At 42.1% G+C, this 23,407-nt stretch overlaps 1 protein-coding gene across 1 annotated transcript in view; it reads left to right on the forward strand.

Annotated features, from left to right (window-relative positions):
* Nucleotides 1–22,991, forward strand: part of ITGBL1 (integrin subunit beta like 1) — a 414,064-nt gene extending 391,073 nt beyond the window's left edge. Inside the window, exons 10-11 of the mRNA XM_082245389.1 lie at nucleotides 5,461–5,574; nucleotides 22,368–22,991. Coding sequence (XP_082101515.1) covers nucleotides 5,461–5,574; nucleotides 22,368–22,459 — 206 coding nt within the window. The 3' untranslated portion in view covers nucleotides 22,460–22,991. The remainder of the gene's footprint in view (nucleotides 1–5,460; nucleotides 5,575–22,367) is intronic.
* The last annotated feature ends 416 nt before the right edge of the window (nucleotides 22,992–23,407 follow it).

Raw genomic sequence — 23,407 nt, forward strand, 5'->3', positions numbered from 1 at the left:
CCAGCGTATCACATATGGCAGTGTGAACTGCCGGGGGTGCGTGTGCGATGCGGGAACAGGCTGCGGATTCGCAGCCTTCCCGCACTCGCATAAGTGTGAACCGGACCTCAGTACTTGAGTAGCCAAATTTTAAAAAAAAATTACTTGCAATACTTAAGTACAAAAAATGTTGAATACTTTAGTACTTCTACTCAAGTCACTTTTTGATCGAGCACTTCCACTTCTACTCAAGTCACTTTTTGATCGAGCACTTGTACTTTTACTCAAGTATGGGTTTCGAGTACTTTATACAACTCTGTTTATTTGAGCATGGCAAACTAGTTAGATGGAGTTACATTTTCATTTTTCATATTGCAGATGTTTATATCAATTTGTACTTGTGTAGTTGTGGCTCAGTGAGGGCTTTTCAATAACCTATTAGGAGTATATCTACAACCAACCATTTCTGGCTGAACAATCCTCAATAATTTGGATCATTCTTCAAAATGTTATAGTATGCACATGTTTTTAAATCCTTTGTCCTCCCAGAGGTCATTGCATGACGCACATGTACTCGCATCCTCTTTAAATCTGTTATTCACAGCCTAGTCCCCTTTTTCTGAAGCAGAAAAAAAAGTACTCTGTGATTAAGCTACAGGAGATCTGAGTTCAAAGTAACAAAGATTGATGCTAAGGGGTAAAGTTATATTTGGATTATCTGACAATAGCTGGAGGATAGGCACTTGTGAGAAGATAATTTAATCTGAAACAAAGCAATGAGCATTTGCAAAGCAGCAGACGCTACCCAAGAACAAACCTACATAATGACACAAGGTTAAAATAAACTACAATTTGAAAATGTGAGATTGTTCTGAGCAAGGGTTGCAGTGATTCATAATCCAAAGAAAAAGAGTAAACAGGAATAGAAGAAAAAAAGAGAGATTATGTTAAAAAAATAGAATGTTCTCAGAAGCTTTGCTTTAAAAGCATCTGCCTCTGAAAACATTTATTTTTATACTTTCTGTAATCACAAGTATTAGCTATGAAAGCATGAATGCATAGGCCACAGACCAAAGAACATTCATTTTCCCCTACTATAAAAAGTTATGAAAAACATTTTCAAACTGAAACAAGTGTAATTGTTGTTATTGAATGTTTTTTTTAGAATCAATAATGTTTTTATACCAATAGTGCCTTGTCTAGAACACAGGGACATGTATATTACAAATTAAATTAATATGGGCTTAGTTAATATAATAGTACAATAATGACACATGGTAGCCAAACAGAAATCACTTATACATCTGCAAAACCCAAGCTGAAGGTTGCTTTCTGGAGGGTTGCTGTGGGTTACTGCATTTCATAGGTGATAATAGAGATCTTGTGAGCTGCTATATAGATACGTGCAAAATTGTAAATCGCTCACACCCAGCACACCCACATATTTATGTAGTAAAATATATTAACCTGTTGGTGCCACACTCCACAGTATTACCTCCTCAAAAAATTCAATGGGATACTACTACCTAAACTCAAAAACAAAGCATATATAAATAACAATGTATAAACAGAAAGTCCCTTGTGTCACTATTAAAAAATATAATAAAAAAAGTAGTAATGGTCTACAGTGATAATTTGTCCTTAAAAGAGAAGTATGGGGTTACATTTTTTTTCCAGGATCAAACTTACCTTGCTGGATGCAGCATCTGTCCCCCGGTGCCTCTAACACTGAGAACCGAGAGATCAAACACCACAGATCGCTCAGTTCTCCCAGCTCCCCTGTTAGTTGGCAGCTCTCTGCTCCATCCCCCTGCGTTCCCTGGAGCGCTGGGCCATGGAGGGGGCAGGAGTGGCAGGCTCAGGCTCCCAGGGGTTCGCTGAGGCGAGTGCTGGCCCAAGAATGTGGGCGGATCCCGACTCCTTTGTCATGATCTTGCTTGAGCCTGGACCGACTCTGTGATGTCAGCAGACAACGGGCTGAAGTCCACTGTCTGCTGAAAACAGGTCACAGGAGTCGAACTGCACTCCTGTGATCCACAGGAGAAGTACTTACTTATGCACTCGCTATGGCCAAGCTAGATGCTACTGGACACTAGTGGTTGGCTTCCGTGTCTGGGTTCTGATTCAGCCTGAAGTATTCCCTGGAGTTGGAAACAGGGATGCCTATGCTCTTTCCAGTAGGCCTTATGATTCAAACATCCCCACAGACTGCTGGGCACAACTAACTCCAGAAGGAGTATAAACCCTGTGCCAAGGGACAGAGTACAATGCCAAAGGGGGGACAGCAGCTGAAGTAATCAGAGTCACTACAGCTGGCATCCCCAAATATTATTGTGACGTTTCCCAAATAAGAGGTGAAGGCCTGCCCAGGTTGTCAAAGAAGGATCTGCAGGAAGACCAACAAGAAGATCCCCTCTGCAATCTAACATTAAAAGCATCTAGAGAGTCAAAACACAGAATTGCTTCTTTCAGAAATTACTTAGAACCCCCAACATGATATATGTTTTTTTTAGCAGAGACCCTAGGTAATAAAATGGTGGTCATTGTAATTTTTTATGTCACACAATATCTGCCAAGCAGTTTTTCAAACGCGATTTTTATGAAATTAAAAAAAAAACACTATAGTTAGCCCAATTATTTTTTATAATGTAAAAGATGATGTTACGCCAAGGAAAAAAATACAGTACCTAACATGTCACACTTTAAAATTGCGCATACCCATGGAATGGCGCAAAATTTCGGTACTTAAAAATCTCCATAGGCAAAGCTTTAACATTTTTACAGGTTACCTGTTTAGAGTTACAGAGGAGGTCTTGGGCTAGAATTGTTGCTCTCACTCTGACGTTCATGGCAATACCTCACATGTGTAGATTGAACACTGTTAACATATGGGGGCGTGACGTATGTATGCGTTTAATTTTTTTTTATTATTTTTACACTTTCCCTTAAATTTTTTTTTCAATCACTTTTCAATAAGACCTCAGATCTCTCCTACAGGCTGGAAAGCCTGAGATAAAAAAAAAAACACGATCTCGGCTATCCAGCTGAGATCATGGCAGTATTTACAACTGGCAGGCCAGGCTTGACATCATAATGTTGCGCCCGGGCCTCTAAAAGTCATAGAGACTTCTGGGGACCATCTGGTCCTGGGTATTTTCTATGGTGTACTTCAGCCGCTGATCGCACAGGCGAGCCGGTAGAAGCATCAGAGGACGGCCCCTCCTGCTGCCTGTAAGAACAATCAAGCCACTGAACAGCCGCAATGATTATTCTTATGGAGAAGAGAATCGCCGGCTATAAAAAAAATGATATCTGAAAGATTAATGTGTGCACATACATTGCCATGCATTAAAATGCATATATTAAAACACACAGGTATGAATGGGCCCTAAATGAATTAGTGTTTCTGGGTCAGCTACCTGCTTATTGGCCAAGGGGAAAGAGGTGATTCAATGACCAATTAAGAGGCTGAAAAAAATCTGAACCCAGGTGTTCTATGAAGATTATGTCACTGGAACTGGAAGTGACAATCGGATGTCCCACGTCTATGCACTTTGCCCACACCGAGTACTCAGGAAGCATTGGATTGGAGTTTTCTGAGGACACCATGCTGGCGCAAAATTGTAGAGGCAGGACACCCAGTTGTCACTTCCAGTTCGAGTGACATAATTTTAATAGAGCACCTAGGTTCAGATTTTTGACTCCTTATGTTACTTCTCTGTTTTTCAGCCTCCTAATTGGACATTGAATCACCACTTTCCCCTTGACCAATAAGCATGTAGCTGACCAAGAAACAATAAGTAATTTAGGGCCTATTCACACCTGTATATGCATTTTATTGCATGCCAATGCATGTGCATACGTTAACCATTATTTTAAATAGTGCTAGCCTAAAGGTAGAGCAGAAAGTGACTTTTTTTGACCACCAGAGGTGTGTGTATTCCACCCTCCTGGTGATGTCCAATCTACAAATTCTTTGGCAGGTAGAACAGTAATTATCTAGTGCATTACCCGTGGTACCGTATAACATTTTTAATAAAAAATGCCAAATGCATACTCTCAAACATGCCGAAATAAAATCGTGTTACAAATTTCCGTCACACTTGTGCTGGAACATGTCCTTTAAGATGCGACCGCTAACGCGTTTCGGGAGTCAAGCCCCCTTCTTCTGAGCTCTGATATAGGTAAATGTCAACAAAGTGGGTTTACAACTACTTTAAGAAGAAGCAGGAAGCTTGTTAAAATACAACTCACATTTAGGAGTACAAATAGAGTGTTTGAAGAGTGTGGCATGTAAATCTAAATCCCTCTCCTGGACCGCCGCTGTAAGAAACTGATAGCTTTCACCTCTAACCCCAAGCAGTGGCTTCCGGGTCCTCCTGTGTAGAACTCTGAACGCGTGGACTGGAGTGTGCCTGCGCCCGTACCATCTGGTGCTGCGCTCGAGCGTGGGGGTGGGGAACTCAGGACCTGAGGAAGGAGGCCACGCCTCTGAAACACGTTGTCATAGCAACCAACTTGGTCGTGCATCGACCGTATTATCTCTCTCTCTCTCCTCTTCCCTGTGTCTTCAGGGAGTTCCCCACCCCCATGCTCGAGCGCAGCGCTGGCTGGTCAGGGTGCAGGCACACTCCAGTCCCCATGCTCAGAGTTCTACACAGAAGGACCTGGAAGCCACTGCTTGGGGTTGGAGGTGGAGGCTGTCGGTTTCTTACAGCGGCAATCCAGGAGAGGGATATAGATCAACATGCCACACTCTTCAAACGCTCAATTTGTACTCCTAAATGTGAGTTGTATTTTCACAAGCTTCCTGCTTCTTCTTAATAAAAACTGTGTTATGCTAGGGCGGCCGTGCGCTCTTCTCCTTTTTCACCTTGTATAGATCGTCTTGTCCACCGCCCAGTGGAGATTTAGGAGAGCTGCAATGACCTGGCTTTGGAAGCCTCTCTCTTAAAGGACTATCAGCCTATTGTGATGTGAATTACTGATCAGCGCATGAACTGGTGATTTTTATTGTTCTTGATGTTTCTCTTTAGAAAAGCCTATCTCACCTCCATCTAACAAATCCTTTTTTTTTTTAATTTCTCCATCAGTTTTTTCCCCACAGTTATTCATTTTTGTATCACTTGGCCCTCCCTTTTAGATTGTTAGCTTTAATGAGCAGGGCCCTCTGATTCCTCTTTTATTGAATTGTATTGTAACTGTACTGTCTGCTCTCACTTTGTAAAGTGATGCACAATGTGTTTGCGCTATATAAATCCTGTATTATAATATTTATTATAATTATTAATTCTAGTCCTTTTTGATCTAAAGGCAGATCTTGAAGGCAAAACCACCAGATTTGTTTCCGATAAATCAGGCACAATGTGTTTTACAGCGCTTGAATGTTAGAATACAGTTTGCTTTTTACCGAATAAAACATTCTTTGTTGATTTGATCAGCTCTGCTGCTTCTCCAAGTAACCGGTGTTTGTGTTTTCAGGTTCCTGTCACTGTGGAAAGTGCATCTGTTCACCACAGGACTGGTATGTTTCAGGGGAATTCTGTGAATGTGATGACAGGGACTGCGACAAACATGATGGCCTTATTTGCACAGGTAAACAGAATGTTACATACAATTTAAAGTACTTGTTAAAAATACTCTTCTTCACATCCCTGCTCCTTTATTTGTAATTTCTTCGCAACCCATCCATATTTTGCATGGAAAGCTTTGTCTTCTTCAGAAATACAAGCTTTTCTGGATTTTATACAGTTCGTTATAAAGCACTACACCATCATATTTTATTCCCTTGAATAGATGGTAAAGTTTGAAATTCTAAGACATTTGAAACAGTTAAAATGTTAATTTTGTCTTTTAGCAGACATGCCATATTTTCCATTAGACTTGGAAATCCGCCTAGCCCCATGGCCACTTAACACTTTACATATTGTATTCCATCTTTCTTATATAGGGCAGTTAGCTCACTGCATCCTGTAACAAGACAAAGCAGCCTTTAAAGATTGCTTGTCATGCAATAATAAACAATCTACATAAAAAAAAAACAAGAAAACCTGAGCTAAAATGTATGGTTACTGTTATACATATCTTAAGGCCAGCTGGACAAATCTCCCCTATGTATGAAATACCATGACAAAGTCTACCAAGAAAAACAGGAGTATGCACTTGCAGGCTGGGGAATTTCTGCATTTGAAAGAAAATGGGTATGTTATATGTAAAAAAAAAGTAAAAATAAATAAATAACAAAAAAAAAAAAAACAAGTTTATATTCTAATGAATATACGTGACTGCATTTAATATATAGTGGATAATAGACAGAAGTATATAGCTGTAGCAGCACAAAGCGTGTTTGGTTATGTGCCAACATGCCTTACTTTTGCACCTGAAGTTGTTTTTAACAGTTTTTTTAACCAGTATTATATCCAGCACTAGAGTGACTCCTGACTGCTTTGGGGCTTATATTTGCATATTGATAACCAGGGCTGCTTTTAGAAATCATAGGGCCCCATACAGCCTTCCTGACAGGGCATCCCCCCCAACACCCTTTCGATTGCAGTGCAACAGCGGCACTCACTTTATCCACATATGCCCTAAAAGGAAAAAAAAATCCCTCCTCTGTTCCCACTTCCTTGGCCCCTCGTTTGACCTGATGGGGCCCAGGGAAATGTAATTTAAGCCCTGGTAAGCAAGTAGAAGTGAGGGGGGGGTGGTCTAGTAAAATCCATTTATTCAATTATGCAGAAATGAACACTAAAGCTGCCCAGGGCCCCCTGTTTAGCTGGTGGGGCCTGGGCCCCCGTTTAGTTGATGGGGCCTGAGCCCCCTATTTAGCTGATAGGGCTTGGGCCCAGTACAACAGGACTGGTTGTACTGCTTTATCAGCAGCCCTGTTGATAGCACTTTGCTTCCTCAAGCAATGCATCATGTACATATTTTTACATTTTTTCAAAAGGGATACATTAAAAATTATTTATAAATAGCAAGGTGCTATTTGAAAATGTTCATGTTATTGGCACCTAAACTAACTTGACACATGGAAGTGTCTAGTTAGAGCTGAAAACCAAAAAAGTCATAAAATACACATTAACCACTTCCCCCTAGGTGGACGTCATATGACGTCCAAACTTTGCGGGTTTATACCGGGATGATGCCTCTAGCTAGAGGCATCATCCCGGTACCGTTGTTTGAAGCCGACGGTCGGCTTAGTGTCGGTACCGATCGATGCAGCTCGGGAGCCGCTCGATCGTTACCCGGGGGGCGGGAGGGGACGTCCCCCCCTCCCGCCGCCTTCCGCGGCTTTTACCGGGGCTCCCGTCCCACCGGGATCCCCGAGCACCCAGCCGGCGCGTCCGCCGGCTGGATGGAGTCCCCATGAATGCCAGAAACGGCATCGATCGGGTCTCCGATGATGTAACCCGGAGGCGGCGTCCATGACGTCACTTCCGGGTTAGTGTGCTGCAAAACGGCGCCAAATTTGAAAAACGGCTGTATGCAAAAACGCTGTTTTCGGCGTTTTGCATACAGGGAAGTGTAGTGGAGGGGTCTAGGGTCTTTTAGACCCTCGATCCCTCCATAAAGTGTACCTGTCACTGCATATTGCTGTCACAAGGGATGTTTACATTGCTTGTGACAGCAATAAAAGTGATCAGATTTTTTTTTTTTAATAAAACTGTAATAAAGTTAAAAAAATAAATAAAATAAATGGGAAAAATAAAAAATATAAAATTTAGCCACCCCGATCACCGTTAGCTCGCGCACAAAAAAAAACGTATACGGAAGTCGAGCCGCAAATGAAATAGCTGTTCAAACCACACATGTGAGGTATCGCCGCGATCGCCAGAGTGTGAGCAATAATTTAAAAAAAAAGCTACACTCTAACTCTAAACTGGTAACCGTTAAATAAATTTAAAGTGTCGCCTATTGAGATTTCTATTGACCGTAGTCTGTCGCCATCCCACGGGGGGGCGCAATTTTAAACCGTAACATTTTGGGTATCTGTTTACTCGGCATGACATCATCTTTCACATTATACAAAAAAAATGGGCTAACTTTACTGTTTAGTATTTTTTAAATGCAGTGATATGTAATTTTTCCCAAAAAAAGGGCGTTTTAAAGACCGCTGCGCAAATACCGCGTGACAAAAAATATTGCAATGACCACCATTTTATTCTCCAGAGTCTTTGCTAAAAAAATATATATAATGTTTGGGGGTTCTAAGTAGTTTTCTAGGAAAAAATACTGGTTTTAACTTGTAAACACAAAGTGTCCGAAATAGGCCTGGTATGGAAGTGGTTAATGAAGCTCTTTATTCATTAATACATCATCAAATGTCATATTTTAAATATAAAAAATGTAGGTACCTGAAAGTGATTGTAAAGTCTTATTAAAAAAAAAAACAAAAAATAAAACAAACATGTAATACTTACTTGCTCTATGCAGCGAATATGCACAGGGCAGCCTGGATCCTCCTCTTCTCAGGTCCCTCTTTGCTGCTCCTAGCCCCTACCTCCTGATGAGTGAACCCACAACAAGCAGCTTGCTATGGGGGCACCCAAGCCATGCTGCAGCTCCCTGTGGCCATTCAGACATGGAGCTGCCATTCGGCCCCGCCCCCTCTCTCTCCTGATTTGCTAACTGATTTTGATTGACAGCTGTGGGAGCCAATGGCACCGCTGCTGTGTCTCAGCCTTTTAGGAGGGAGAGTTCTGGATGGCCGAGGGACTCGTGGACATCGCTGGACAGAGATGGGGCTCAGGTAAGTATTAGGGGGTGCTGGGGCAGCTGCTACACACAGAAGGCTTTTTATCTTAATGCATAGAATGCATTAAGATAAAAAACCTTCTGCCTTTACATCTCCTTGAATTTGGCCTTGTATCAGCCTCTTGCAGTTGCTGTACAGTAGAGCTCACACTGAGTAAGGGAGAAGCAGCACAAGCAGCCAATTAGTTGTGCTACAAGAGGCAAGCTAATAGGTGGAGAGAAAAGAGTGACTAAGTGATGAGCTCATTGGATAGAGGAATTTATCAGTGTGTTGCTTCTCTTTTCACTGTCCAGTTACAGGCTAGTGGGGGAAGGGAGGGAAGAGAAGATATGTAATTGTTACTTAGCTACAGAGAAAAATTAGGTCTCCTGCCCTCCTAAACAGGACTTTACTGTGTATCAGAGCTATGTAAATCTCAGGGCTTGATGGACAGAAATTAAAATTCTTTGGAAAATAAAACAGGTCATACATACTGTATATACACTTTATTAGGTACATCTGTTCAATTGCTTGGTAACAAATTTTTAATCAGCAAATCATATGGCAGCAACTCAATGCATTTAGGCATCTAGACATGGTGAAGACGACTGAATTTCAAACCAAGCATCAGAATGGGGAAGAAATCAGATTTTAGTGACTTTGAACCTGGCATGGTTGTTGGTGCAAGATAGCTGGTCTGAGTATTTCAAAACTTGCTGATCTACTGGGATTTTCATGCACAACCATCTCTAAGGTTTATGGAGAATGGTCCAAAAAAGATAAAATATCCAGTGAGTGTCAGTTGTGTGTACAAAAATGCCTAGTTGGTGTCAAAGTTCAGAGGAGTATGGGCATTTTTTTGACTACAGTGTACCCATCTACTGATGTCTACTTCCAAAGCTCAAATAATCTCAAACTGGTTTCTTAACCACTTAAGCCCCGGAGGATTTGGCTGCTAAACGACCAGGGGGTATATTTTGCGATTCGGCACTGCGTGACTTTAACGGACAATTGCGCGGTCGTGCGACGCTGTACCTAAACGAATTTGGCGTCCTTTTTTTCCCACAAACAGAGCTTTCTTTTGGTGGTATTTGATCACCTGTGCGATATTTTGATCATGCGCTATAAACAAACAAAGAGCGTCAATTTTGCAAAAATAGCAATATTTTTCACATTTTTTTATATGAAATTCCCCCCCAAAAAAATGTAAAAATCAAAATTTTTTAACATTTTCGGCCAATTTGTTTTATGCTACCTATGTTTGGTAAAAAAAATCGCAAAAAGCGTATTTTGATTGGTTTGCGCAAAAGTGATCGCGTTTACTAACAAAGGGAAAGATTTTTGTCATTTTTGTTGTTTTTTATTTTAACGCATAATGGCGGCGATCTGCGTTTTTTTTTGCGGGACTGCGACATTGGGGCGGACAGATCGGACCCTTGACTGACATTTTTGACACTTTTGGGGTTACCAGTGACATTTCTACAGTAATCAGTGCTATACATATGCACTGTTACTGTAAAAATACACTGGTAGTGAAGGGGTTAACTTTATTTGGGAGGGAGGGGCTGTGTGTGTCCCTAGGGGCGTGCTTTCTACTGTGATTGGCTGTGGCTTGAGCTGTAAGGACACTGATCAACGGATCTACATAGTAGATCCGTGTGATCAGTGTCTTTACACCAAGGAGAATGACAGGCAGCTTGTTTACACATATCGGGTCCGCCGGTCACACACGCGGGGGGGTCCGTGACCGCGACCGCGCGGGAGCGGTAGCGCGCCGCCGGCGGTGCGCGCTCGCTCCCCAGACCCTCCCAGGCTAGTGACGTACCGATACGTCACTCTGCCTGTGAGGGGCTGACCACCACAGTATATAGTCGTGCGGCGCTCGGCAAGCGGTTAAACATGTGTTCACTGTACTCCAGTGGCCTCCACAGTAACCAGATTTCTACCGGGTACTTGCAAGGTGTACCTAATAAACTGGACGTAGAGAGTATATATATATATATATATACATATATATATATATATACACAGTATATTCGGACATTGGATTACTAGCTAGCTGCTTGTAAAGGTAACAATCTTTATTGGACTCTTAGAACAAGAAAGCAAAAACAGTTTTCTTCAGCAAAAATACAATGAACAGTTCAAAAGCCTGGTACATTCCAAACAACATTATGGCTCACTGCCAATCTACAAGTCCCACACTTGGGTTTAGAGTTCCCACCTGTATTCAAGGATACCGTAATGTCTTTGTAATCAGGTCTTAAAGACTTAAAGGCTCTTTTCTAGCCAAAGTCTCTCTAAGACACCGAATTGTGGGTCCCATATGAGGACCTACCAGTCAGTCATCCCCTCATAGTGCCCTGTACTGTATATATATATATATATATACACATACACATACACATACATATACATATACACATATATATATACATACATACATACATACATACATACATACATACATACATACTGTAACAGGAAGTCAGCTAAATCTGGGAATGTAGTCACAGGAAGGAGATACATTTCCACCTGATTTAGAAAGTCCATTAATTAATTTAGGGTGTTGGCTACAGAGCTAGCCAGCAGGAAGTTGAAAGGCCTTCACCTGTTCAGAATGAGGGAGTTAAGGCTCTATAATTTGTTCAGAGAAATTCCTATTGTTTGCTGCCTCCAGAAGCTGTGTCCTGAAGCCATGTGGGCTGGGAGCAGGAGGACAGTCAGCGTGTGCCTCCCGACAGGATGTGTGGGCCTGGGAGAAGACCCCCCGGAGTGATGTGTGCCCGGGACGGTAACCAAGGGTGAATACGTCTCAAAGGTGAGAAGACGAACTGTTGATGTGAAAGAAACAAAGGACTGTGTTGCCCTGTGAAGCTATTATAAAAGGACTATTGAGTGTCCGCTGGAGGGCAAGGAAGTCTGCCCGACGGTAGGTTGGAGACAGACACTTAGGCAGGTTCCAGTTGTGAGAAGGTAGCCGCCCACAGAGGCAAGGATTTATTTTCTGTTTTATTTTATTTTGGATGTTTTGCTGCATACAGCCTGGTGAAGAAAACACCATTTAATAAACCACACTGTTTGTTTGCAAGCACTTGTCGGCTACCTCTCTGGGAAAACGCACCCCCCAAGGGGTCATCCACACCCGCCACCGAGCTAATCCCTTACATATGGTGGAGGTATGCAGTGGGCATAAGCAGAGATCCCTGCAAGGAAGTGCATATGTTTGATGAACTTTATCTGGTGCATGAGATTGCACAATCTATGTGTGCAGGAGAGAAGATCCTGACAGAAAAAAAAAAAAAAAAAAGTGTTTTAAAGAGACAGGGGTCTCAAAATTTTTTGATGAACTTTGTGTCTGGTGCAAGTGACTGCACAAACTGTGTGCGCAGGAAAAGAGATCCTGCAAGAGAGAGAAAAACTACATGTGTTGAAGAGACAGTGGTCTGAAAATTGTTTGCTGGACTGTGAAAAATTTGTTTGTGGAGTTATTGAAGATGGGGCGGTCCAAACGCCTGAAAAATGCAAAGATAGATGAAATGAGAGACCGGATTCTATGGATGGAGGGGATGTTGCCGTCTGAACCAGCCCCATCCATGCCTAAAGAGAGTCTACTAAAGAGGAAGGTTGTTGTCCCTAGCAACACTGATGAAACTGCTATGGAGACGCAGTGTGCTCAGATGAAAAGTAAACTCAAAATGGAGGAGATGTTGAAACATCTGATTATATCAAATGCAGCTCAACAGCAGGCAAATGCGGATTTTCAGCAGAGCTTTGCAGCTCAACAAAAGGCTCATCAAGAGAGCATGGCAGGCTGGAAACAGAGACGCCAGCAGCCAATGGAGGCCATCGGTTTGGAGGAAACCGAGTATGTGTGCAGGGCTGAGTTGGATGCCTTGCAACGGAAAATGGAAGAAAAGGAACAAGCCTTGGAATTGCTTAAAATGGAGCATAGAAACTTGCAGGAAACAAATGAACTACTCAAGTCTCATGTGTCACAGTGGGAAGAATCCACTGCTCTTCTTTTGGTCGAGTTGCAAAAACGCAGAGAGACTATAATGGAGAAAGATACCATCCTCATGGAAAAGGAAAGTGAAATTCAGACTTTGCAGAAGCAAAGTATGGCTGATATGTTGGAGTTGCGTAATCAGCTGGAAAAAAGTCTTCAGTCTTTGGGAGCTACAAAAATAGACCTGCAGGAGTCGCAGGAACAGAATGTTGCTCTGGAAGCGACATTGTCTCTCAGCGACAAAGAGAAAAGTGAAAGAGAGGCTAAATTACTGAGTACTGTGTATGAGCTCACTACTTTAAGCAATGTGGTAGATGAATGGCGTGCGGACTGTGAAAGTTGGAAAGGGGAAGCCCAACGTGTCCAGCAGCAGTTAAAGGAGAAAGAAGCCTGTGTGGCAGAATTACATTCTTATTCCCAGATGCTAGCCAATGAGGTGAAGGCTCTTATGCAGGGAAAAGAAGATTGTGAACATAAGAGGGAAAAAGTAGAGGCACAGCTTCTGGAATCGCAAGTCAAGGTGTCAGAAGGTGACCGATTGTGTGCTAAGCTGTCAGAGAAGGCAAACCGACTGCAGGTTGAGTTGGACAATGTTACAAATCAGCTTTCTCAAGCAGACAGAAAATCTAGAGAAATTGCGGAAGATTTTTCTATCTTGGAATCGCAGCTGCAAGACACGCAGGAACTCTTACAGGAAGAGAGGTGTCAAAGGCTGAGTTTTAGCACAAAGCTCAAACAAATGGAAGATGAGAAAAATGGCTTCCTGGAACAATTAAAAGAGGAGGCGGAAGCAAAGAAAAACCTATCAGAGCAAGTCGCAACATTGCAAGCTCAGATAGCGGTTATGAAAAAACGCATGGAAGAAAGCGTTGGTTCATTACAGTGTGTTGAAGATGTGAAAAAGAAGTTTGATCAGATGCTTGGTGAAGAGAAGAATGTGTCTGCAAAATATGCAGAAGAACGCGCACGTGCAGAAACGGAGGTGCGTGATAACGAGAGCAAAGCCCTGTTCTTGGCTCGCTCTTTGGAGGAAGCTCTAGAGTGTAAGGCTGAACTAGAAAGTGTTAAACAGCTGCGTACAGAAATGGAAGAATTGGTCAGCTCCAAGGATGATGTTGTGAAAAGCGTTCAGGAGCTAGAAAAGTCTAAGCGAGCCTTAGAACAGCAACTAGAAGAGATGAAGATTCCGTTGCAGGAACTGGAAGAGGAATTCCAGGCAACAGAGGATCTGTCCCAAAGAGGGGATAGTGTGCCTGATGCAGTTTTTAAAAGGATCAGTGTTTTGGGGTCTGTCCTGAGTGAGCCTCAGAAATGTGATGACACGTGGCTTGAATCACCCCTTTGAAATAAACCGTTCCTTCAAAAACTTCAAGCATTGGAAAATGTATCATTAGAGCTTCAGCAAACAAAGGAGCTGAGTAAGAAATGTGGTGATTTCTCAGTTCAGGCTGAAAACCTAGTGGAGAAAACTAAGGCTGTTGGTGAAAACGTGAAGCAAATGAATAAGTGCCTTTCAGGGAGTGTTTCCAAAATGGAACTGGTGAAAGACGGGTGGCAGAAGTTTGATCGTGATCTTGAGATGCATTCCATGTGGAATTCAGATAGAGAAAAAGAACTAGGTGACCTTGAGCGGTCAAATAGTTCAGCAGAAAGTGCATTGAAGAAACCTGTAAAAGAATGTGTTGCAGTTCCATGCTTCTTCACTGATGCAGAGAGGAGGTCTATAATGGATACCACCCAGATCGCTGGGTTCAACTGTGTTGTTGCCTTTGACCCCTATGTTGGTGGAAGGAAAGTTGATGATGTTCTGGTTGGCTACTTCTGTGAAGAGTTTGGCAAGAAATATAAACTGAATATCAAATCAAATAGTAGGCCTTTACTGCGACTCGCTCAGGAGGGCGAAAAGTTTAAGAAGTTGATGAGTGCAAATGCTTCAGATCTGCCTATGAATATGAAATGTTTGAATGATATTGATATCTCTGGGAAAAGGAACAGGGGTCACTTTGAAGAAATGTGTGACAGCCTGTTGTCTCAATTGGAAAATCCTCTGCACAGCATCTTAGAGCAAGCAAAGCTCAAGAAGGAAGATCATTCCCTTTTACAACAAAAAGTCAATGATTGTGTACAGCTGTATGGAGAGGCAACTCAAGTCACAGAGGGATGTCAAGAGTCCCTACTTGGAACAAAGCTTAGTGAAGCAAAGGTTCTCAAAGTTTTGTGGAAAACATTTATGGATTGCAGAGAGAGGCGTCTTAAGAATGTTGAAGACATTAAGACTAGCCCAATTGAGTTGCCTATGGATCACGGTCCTCCGTGGTGGATTGGACAGACGGTTATGAGGGACAAGCTGTCTGACATTTATGAGAAAGCTGTCAATGAAGATGACAGAAACGAGAAGGAGCGAAATGATGCCAAAAATGCAGTTGAAGAATGTGTATATGAGATGAGAGACAAACTGTGTGGCATTTATGAGAAATCCGTCAATGAAGATGACAAAACAGTTTCATCCGGAAGCTTGAGGATAATAGGAGGCTTATCAGTGAGTCAGCAGTGCTTGACACATGCGTGCCTGGAAATCTGTGTCCCAACCCTAGGGTTGAAACAAGAGGGGGGGGTATGTAACAGGAAGTCAGCTAAATCTGGGAATGTAGTCACAGGAAGGAGATACATTTCCACCTGATTTAGAAAGTCCATTAATTAATTTAGGGTGTTGGCTACAGAGCTAGCCAGCAGGAAGTTGAAAGGCCTTCACCTGTTCAGAATGAGGGAGTTAAGGCTCTATAATTTGTTCAGAGAAATTCCTATTGTTTGCTGCCTCCAGAAGCTGTGTCCTGAAGCCATGTGGGCTGGGAGCAGGAGGACAGTCAGCGTGTGCCTCCCGACAGGATGTGTGGGCCTGGGAGAAGACCCCCCGGAGTGATGTGTGCCCGGGACGGTAACCAAGGGTGAATACGTCTCAAAGGTGAGAAGACGAACTGTTGATGTGAAAGAAACAAAGGACTGTGTTGCCCTGTGAAGCTATTATAAAAGGACTATTGAGTGTCCGCTGGAGGGCAAGGAAGTCTGCCCGACGGTAGGTTGGAGACAGACACTTAGGCAGGTTCCAGTTGTGAGAAGGTAGCCGCCCACAGAGGCAAGGATTTATTTTCTGTTTTATTTTATTTTGGATGTTTTGCTGCATACAGCCTGGTGAAGAAAACACCATTTAATAAACCACACTGTTTGTTTGCAAGCACTTGTCGGCTACCTCTCTGGGAAAACGCACCCCCCAAGGGGTCATCCACACCCGCCACCGAGCTAATCCCTTACAATACATACATACATATACACACACTACTGTGCAAATTTTTTAGGCAGGTGTGAAAAAATGCTATAAACTAGGAATGCTTTCAGAAATAGATGTGTTAAAGTTTATTTTTGTCAATAACAAAATGGAAAGTAAATGAACAAAAGAAAAATCCAAATCAAACCAATATTTGGTGTGACCACCCTATGCCTTCAAGACAGCATCAACTCTTCTAGGTATACTTACACATAGTTTTTGAAGGAACTTGACGGGTAGGTTGTTCTAAATAACTTTGAGAACCAACCACAGATCTTCTGTGGATTTGGGCTGCCTCAAATCCTTCTGTCTCTTCAGGTGATCCCAGACAGACTTAATGATGTTAACATCAGGTCTCTGTGGAAGCCAAACCATTACTTCCAGGACTCCTTGTTCTTCTTTACGCTGAAGATAGTTCTTAATGGCATTGGCTGTATGTTTGGGGTCATTGTCCTGTTGCAGAATACATTTGGGGCCAATCACACACACCTCCCTGATGGTATGGCATAATGGATAAGAATTTGCCTGTATTTATCAGCATTGAGGACATCACTGAAGCTAACCAGATCTTCAACCCTATTTGCAAAAATGCAAACCCAAACTTGTAAGGAACCTCCACAATGCTTCACTGTTGCCCACAGACATTCAATATTGTACAACTCTCCAGCCTATAACGTACCTGGTGACAACTGGAATGTTATGCAGGCCTCTCTTGCAACTCCTGCCCAACACTTCTGAAGGTGGAGACAGAAAGCGTGAGGGCTCAGAGTGGCACAAGTGCCGGAGTAGCTGGCTGGCGGAGTCCGTTCTTTAGGTGGATGAAGCTGGGGGTCACAGAACAGGATACTTAAGCAGCTTGACACCAGAGCAGGAGATGGTAGCTGAACTGGTATGCAGGCAGCGACCAGCAGCAAGGGACTGGGTCAGCAGGCAGAGCAAATCCAGGAAGCAGGCCAAGGTTGGTAACCGCTGGGCAGCGCAGTAGAGAATCAGCAGGCAAAAACGAGTCCAGTAAGGAGGCCGAGGTCAGATAGATCAGACAAACAGGGATAATGAAGTAGCAAAGGCAAACTCCAGGAGAAAGCAGAGTCATACACAGGTAAGCAGCTTCAATGGATCGGGTCTCAGGAATACAGGTACAAGCTGAAGACCAGTTTAAATAGGCCACTGGGCACCAAGTACACATGCTAATTCATATGCGCACGTGCGCTTGTACACTTCTATTGCCTCTTTGCCTAGAAGTATCAGCATGTGAGCAATGCACACGAATATGAGATTAGGCCTTCACTTATTTTCTGGTGCTGGGAATCTGGTTTACCTTACACAGCCCTTTGGCAAGCAAACTGCCACCTGCTACAGCCAAATATTTCAAAAGTTACTCATATAGAGCAGCTGCACCCCAGTTCCTATGTTTCATGCATAGCTGAGTCACTTAGCTTTGTTTCCACTTTAAAGGTATGGCTTATTGGCCCTTTTTCATTCATGAAGACCATTTCTGGGCAGACTTCTTTGGACAGTATATGGGTATACCTGGATGCCAGTGGTTTCTGCCAGTTCTGTGCTGATAGTACTGATGGACATCCTCTGATGCAGTATAACTACCTTGTGTCTTGTTGCTGTGCTCAGTTCTGCCATGGTGTATCACCTGTTTTCGACAACCTCACCTTAGTAGCAGAGTTTGGCTGTTCCCCACTCAGTTTAAAGCTTCCCACACAGCTGTTTCATTTCAGTTGACTGTGTTCAACCTACGTATAAAATTGATAATCATTAGCACCTGCTTGGTATAATTGGTTAATCATACACCTGACTCTAATGCTACAATATTCCTGACTTTGTGCAAGTGTAAGAATCAATGCTGGTTTGAAGCCAAAGGGTAGTCACACCAAATATTAACTTGATTTCAATTATTATTCTGTTCACTCACTTTTCATTTTGTAAATTGATAAAAGAAATTAACAATTAAAATATATATTTTTAAAATAATTTTTATTTACAGAATTTCTTCACACTTGCATAAAAGTTTTGCACTATATATACTGTACACTGCCTAAAAGAATTAAAATAACACCTTTTAATCAGAGTATAGCATTAAGTCAAATAAACTTCTGAGATATTGATGTGTTCTGTTAAGTAACAGAGGGGGTTATTAATCAGTTTCATCTGCTTTGGTGTTATTAAAATTAACAACAGGCGCACTAGGTTGAGACAACCTCCAAAACAGGAATGATTTTACAGGTGGAGGCCACTAATTTTTTTCCCTATCATCTTTTCTGACTGTTTTTCACTAGTTTTGCATTTGGCTAGGGTCAGTGTCACTACTGGTAGCATGAGGTGACACCTGGACCCTATAGAGCAAGGGTATTCAAACTATGGCCCTCCAGTTGTTCAGGAACTACACTTCCCATCAGTCATGTCTGTGAATATCAGAGTTTTACAATGCCTCATGTGATGTGTAGTCCCACAATAGCTGGAAGGCCATCGTTTTAGGATCACTGCTATAGAGGTTGCACAGGCAGTCCAACTCCTCTAGGATTACATATCAATACATGCCGTTGTTTGCTGTGTCTCCCAGTACAGTCTCAAGAGCATGGAGGAGATTCCAGGAGGCAGGCAGTTACTCTAGGACAGCTGGACAGGGCCATAGAAGGTCCTTAACCCATCAGCAGGACCAGTATCTGATCCTTTGTGCAAGGAGGAACAGGATGAGCACTGCCAGAGCCCTACAAAATTACCTCCAGCAGGCCACTGGTGTGAATGTCTCTAACCAAACAATCAGAAACAGACTTCATGAGGGTGACCTGAGGGCCTGATGTCCTCCACTGGGCCCTGTGGTCACTGCCCGGCACCGTGGTGCTCGATTGGCACTTACTACTGAATACCAGAATTGGCAGGTCCACAACTGGCGCTGTGTGCTTTTCACAGATGAGACCAGGTTCACCCTGAGAACATGTGACAGAGGTGAAAGGGTCTGGAGAAGCCGTGGAGAACGTTATGCTGCCTCTAACATCGTTCAGCATGACTGGTTTGGTGGTAGATCAGTGATGGTCTGGGGAGGCATATCCATGGAGGGATGCACAGACCTCTATAAGCTAGACAATGGCACCCTGACTGCCATTAGGTATCGGGATGAAATCCTTGGACCCATTGTCAGACTCTTTGTTGGTGCAATGGGTTCTGAGTTCTTCCTGGTGCACGACAATGCCTGGCTCCATGTGGCGGTAGTATGCAGCCATTTCCTGGAGGATGAAGGAATTGATATCATTGAATGGCCCCCACGCTCGCCTGGCCTAAATCCAATAGAACACCTTTGAGACATTATGTTTTGGTCCATGTAATGCAACCAGGTTGCACCTCATGCTGTTCAGGAACAAGCAATGAAATTTCAGCAAAATGGACTAGCCTGCTGAATAATTTTTTCACTGTGAGTATCGGGATTGTCTTTGAATTCAGCTCTCTGTAGGTTGATAATTTTCTTTTTCATCAAATGACATGGCATTCTTTCATTTCTAACTCATTACCCAGGCCATATCATATTTTTCCCTATTGAGATCTGATGTGTTTTCAAAGTGTTCCTTTAATTTATTTTTGACAGTGTATGTATATATATATATATATATATATATATATATACTGTATATACAGCCGTGGCAAAACGTTTTGAGAATGACACAAATATACATTTTCACAAAGTCTGCTGCTTCAGTGTTCTTAGGCAGATGTTACTATGGTATACTAAATTATAATTACAAGTATTACATGGGACAAAGGTTTTTATTGACAATTACATTAGGCTTATGCAAAGAGTCAACATTTGACCCTTCTTTTTCAAGACCTCTGCAGTTCGCCCTGGCATGCTGTCAATCAACTTCTGTGCCACATCCTGACTGATTTGGAGTTTGTCAGAATTTGTGGGGTTTTTTTTTGTTCACCTTGAGGACTGACCACAAGTTCTCAATAGGATTAACCACTTGCCGTCTGCCAGCGGTACATATACTGCGACAAGTCGGCTCTGTCCCATGAAACGACGTAACTGTGGGCACCCGTGATCGCTTCCCGTGGAGTCAGAACATCGGTCTGCCGTTGTAAATGTGGCAGACCCCTGTTCTGTCAGTTATGAACATGTGGATCCTGTGTTCCTCTTATTTAGGAACACAGGTCTCTGTGTTCATGCAGCAAGCCCCCCCAAAGTTAGAAAGCACCCCTAGGGACACATTTAACCCTTTGATCACCCCTGGTATTAACTCCTTCCCTGCCAGTGTCATTAGTATAGTAACAGTGCATATTTTTAGCACTGATTACTGTAGTAATGTCTCTGGTCCCCCCCAAAAGTGTCAAAAATGTCAGTTAGGTGTCGGATCTGAGAAGGAGAGAAGTTGCCCTTCTTGACACCAGGCCATCCTCCAAAAGTCTTAGCCTCACTGCGCCTGCAGATGCACTCACAACTGCCTGCTGCCATTTCTTAGCAAGCTCTGCATGGGTGGTGTCCTGATCCCTCACCTGAACCAACTGTAGGAGATGGTCCTGGCGCTTCTGGACTTTCTTGGGCACCCTGAAGCCTTCTTGACAAATGCAGTAAAAAAATTTGTTATGGGATTACTGTAAGTTCATTTTTATGGCAAAAAGGGACTTTGCAATTCATTGCAATTGAACGAATCACTCTTAATAACATTCTGGAGTAAATGCAGATTGCCATCATAAAAACTGAGGCAGCAGACTTTGTGAAAATTCATATTTGTGTCATTCTTAAAACCTTTGGCCACGGCTGTATATATATATATACACACTGTATTTTCTGGCGTATAAGACTACTTTTGAACCTCATAAAAATCCCCCAAAAATGGGGGTCTTCTTATACGCCGAGTATAATATCTCCAAGGTAACCTAAGTATAAGTATTACCGGTAGATGTAATCTCTCAAGACGCTGACTGTGCGGGAATCCTGTACTGGTATACCGTATGTACCGTAGCTTCGGCTACATACAGTGTACCACGCTGAGCCAATCAGGGAGAGCGATGTATTCTATTATTGAATGCAAAGCCTGCTCGGATTGGCGGAGTAACTGCCAAGACTCTGCCAATCCAAGCAGGCTTTGCATTCAATAATAGAATACATCGCTCACTGTGATTGGCTCAGAAGCTGATCACTGCTGTATGTAGCCGAAGCTACGGTACATACGGTATACCGGTACAGGATTCCCGCACAGCCAGTGTCTTGAGATGACATCTACTGGTAATACTTAGGGTACCTTGGAAATATTATGAAAAATCTGATGTTTTTGAATGGTGTTGCCAAGGGGTAGTCTTATACGGCGCGAGTATAGCCCAAAACCTATGTTTGAACTTGAAAATTAGGGGGGTCGTCTTATACGCCCAGTCGTCTTATACGCCGGAAAATACGGTATATATACACACACACATATATTAAGGGGAATAATAATTTATTGAAAAATGTGAAAGTTAAAAGTCAAGAATTAGAATTATTATTATTAGAAGGGAAGTCCAGTTTCAGGAGATATGCCCTTTAGAGGAGAAATGCTTGTTGCCTGCTATTTAAAGGATGAGGCTTTGGCTTCCTTTTCAATATGAGGATACCAGCTTGAAATATATTATGGGGTCGCTTTCTACTAAGATCTTTTCATGACAATCTTTTTTTAAATGAAAATTGCCCAATGTGAAAAATGTCTCACAAATCTTATCACTGCATCATCCCATTGTGCAAATGAAACATATTGCAATTTTGGGAGACCATTCTGCCTTATAATATGAGAGGCACATGAAGCCCTTGTGTGATCCCAGCCATAATAATAGGAAGCTGATCTGGCATGAAAATAAATAGGAATATTTAGCAGCAAAGTACATTTTTACACTAGCCTTGTCATATGTGGAAGGCCTCAAGAAGGTGGCAATTTTGTCACACATCTTAAGCTGCTATGTCCAATGTAAAAAAACTGAGTGCCTTTAAAAATGTTGTCTTGAGCAGCAGAAGGGGTTACATTCAGTCTTCAGGTGCAGCCAGTGCAGATGAGTATAGCAATGTATCCATCTAACCTACTATAATGCTAGTGAGGAATAAAAGACAGCATGATTATAGTGTGTGGCATAGCACTTTGCTAAGAGCTCTGCTGAAAAGATGCTATTAGTTGGCTCAAAGTCTATATTTCCACAGGCTGCTAAATCAAATGCAAAGTGCTCCACACAAAAAGGGAATATTTAAGTGACCGGTTATAAGGTTTTGATTATGACCTGCTACTTTTTAATAAGATATTTGAAGTAGCACATTTTGATTGTGACAATTAAACTCCTATTCGATTTGTTTTTAGGCAATGGAATATGTAACTGTGGCAACTGCGAATGCTGGGAAGGATGGAATGGAAATGCCTGTGAAATATGGCTTGGAAATGAATATTCCTAAATACAAGACTTTAAAAAAAATATGTTTATTAAAGTATTTCTATCGCACTATAGGCTGCTAGCAAACATAAAACAATAGCAGAGTATATTTACCATCACTTGACCTGCTTAAACTGACTGTTCCAGGTCTGTATCTTTATAGACTTAACTTCAACTAACCTTGAATTATTTGCATCTGTGCAGTCTGTGAAGGGAATAGTCAAAGAGATGGTTTTCTTGCATAATTTACATGGTTGTCAGGATATCGCATCATCAGCCCAAACTAAATGAATAGAAAAAAAAAAACAGCTGGTACAGGTTAAGAAATGTGCACAATTCAAATGCCCTAAATGTGGGTCTGGAACCCACTCAAGATTGATAACCAATTCCTAGACATTATGATGTAATAATTTAAACTGGTAATTTCTGTGATTACATTGTTAGGTTAGCTTGTATAATACCATGGTTTTATTATATTAAATAGGACATGTATATTAAGCTCCCAACTTCTGGAATGAGAAAGAAATGGTTATATGGATTGCTGTTTTAATAAATATTATCCAAAGTGTACAATGTGCTTGTCCTATTTTCTTGTTCAAAATGGTTTACTGATTTTAACAACAATAAAGACACCTGGAATGCATTGAACATTGCAGAGGAGATATACAGTGAAATCACAAGTGTACAAGTAGGCATCAACTGACCCATTAGGAAATGAGGCAGTGGGTTTATAGGTATGCAAAAGCAGCAAAGTAACAAGACCTTGGATCCCTATGGCATCATTATCAAACAAGTAACACTATTATGCATGTGAAACTGCTCAGACCTGAGAGAAACATCAAGTAAAACGAAAAAATAAAGAGGAGGGTCTGAAGAACGAAAGCATCCAAGTAAATGAATAAAGAGGGGCAAGAGAGAGGTAGGAAATTAGAAAGGGGGTGTGGAGGGTGTCCTGAGGATAATCTCGGAC

The sequence above is a fragment of the Pelophylax lessonae genome (genome assembly GCF_965119305.1).
Source record: "Pelophylax lessonae genome assembly, chromosome: 2".
NCBI lineage: Eukaryota > Metazoa > Chordata > Amphibia > Anura > Ranidae > Pelophylax > Pelophylax lessonae.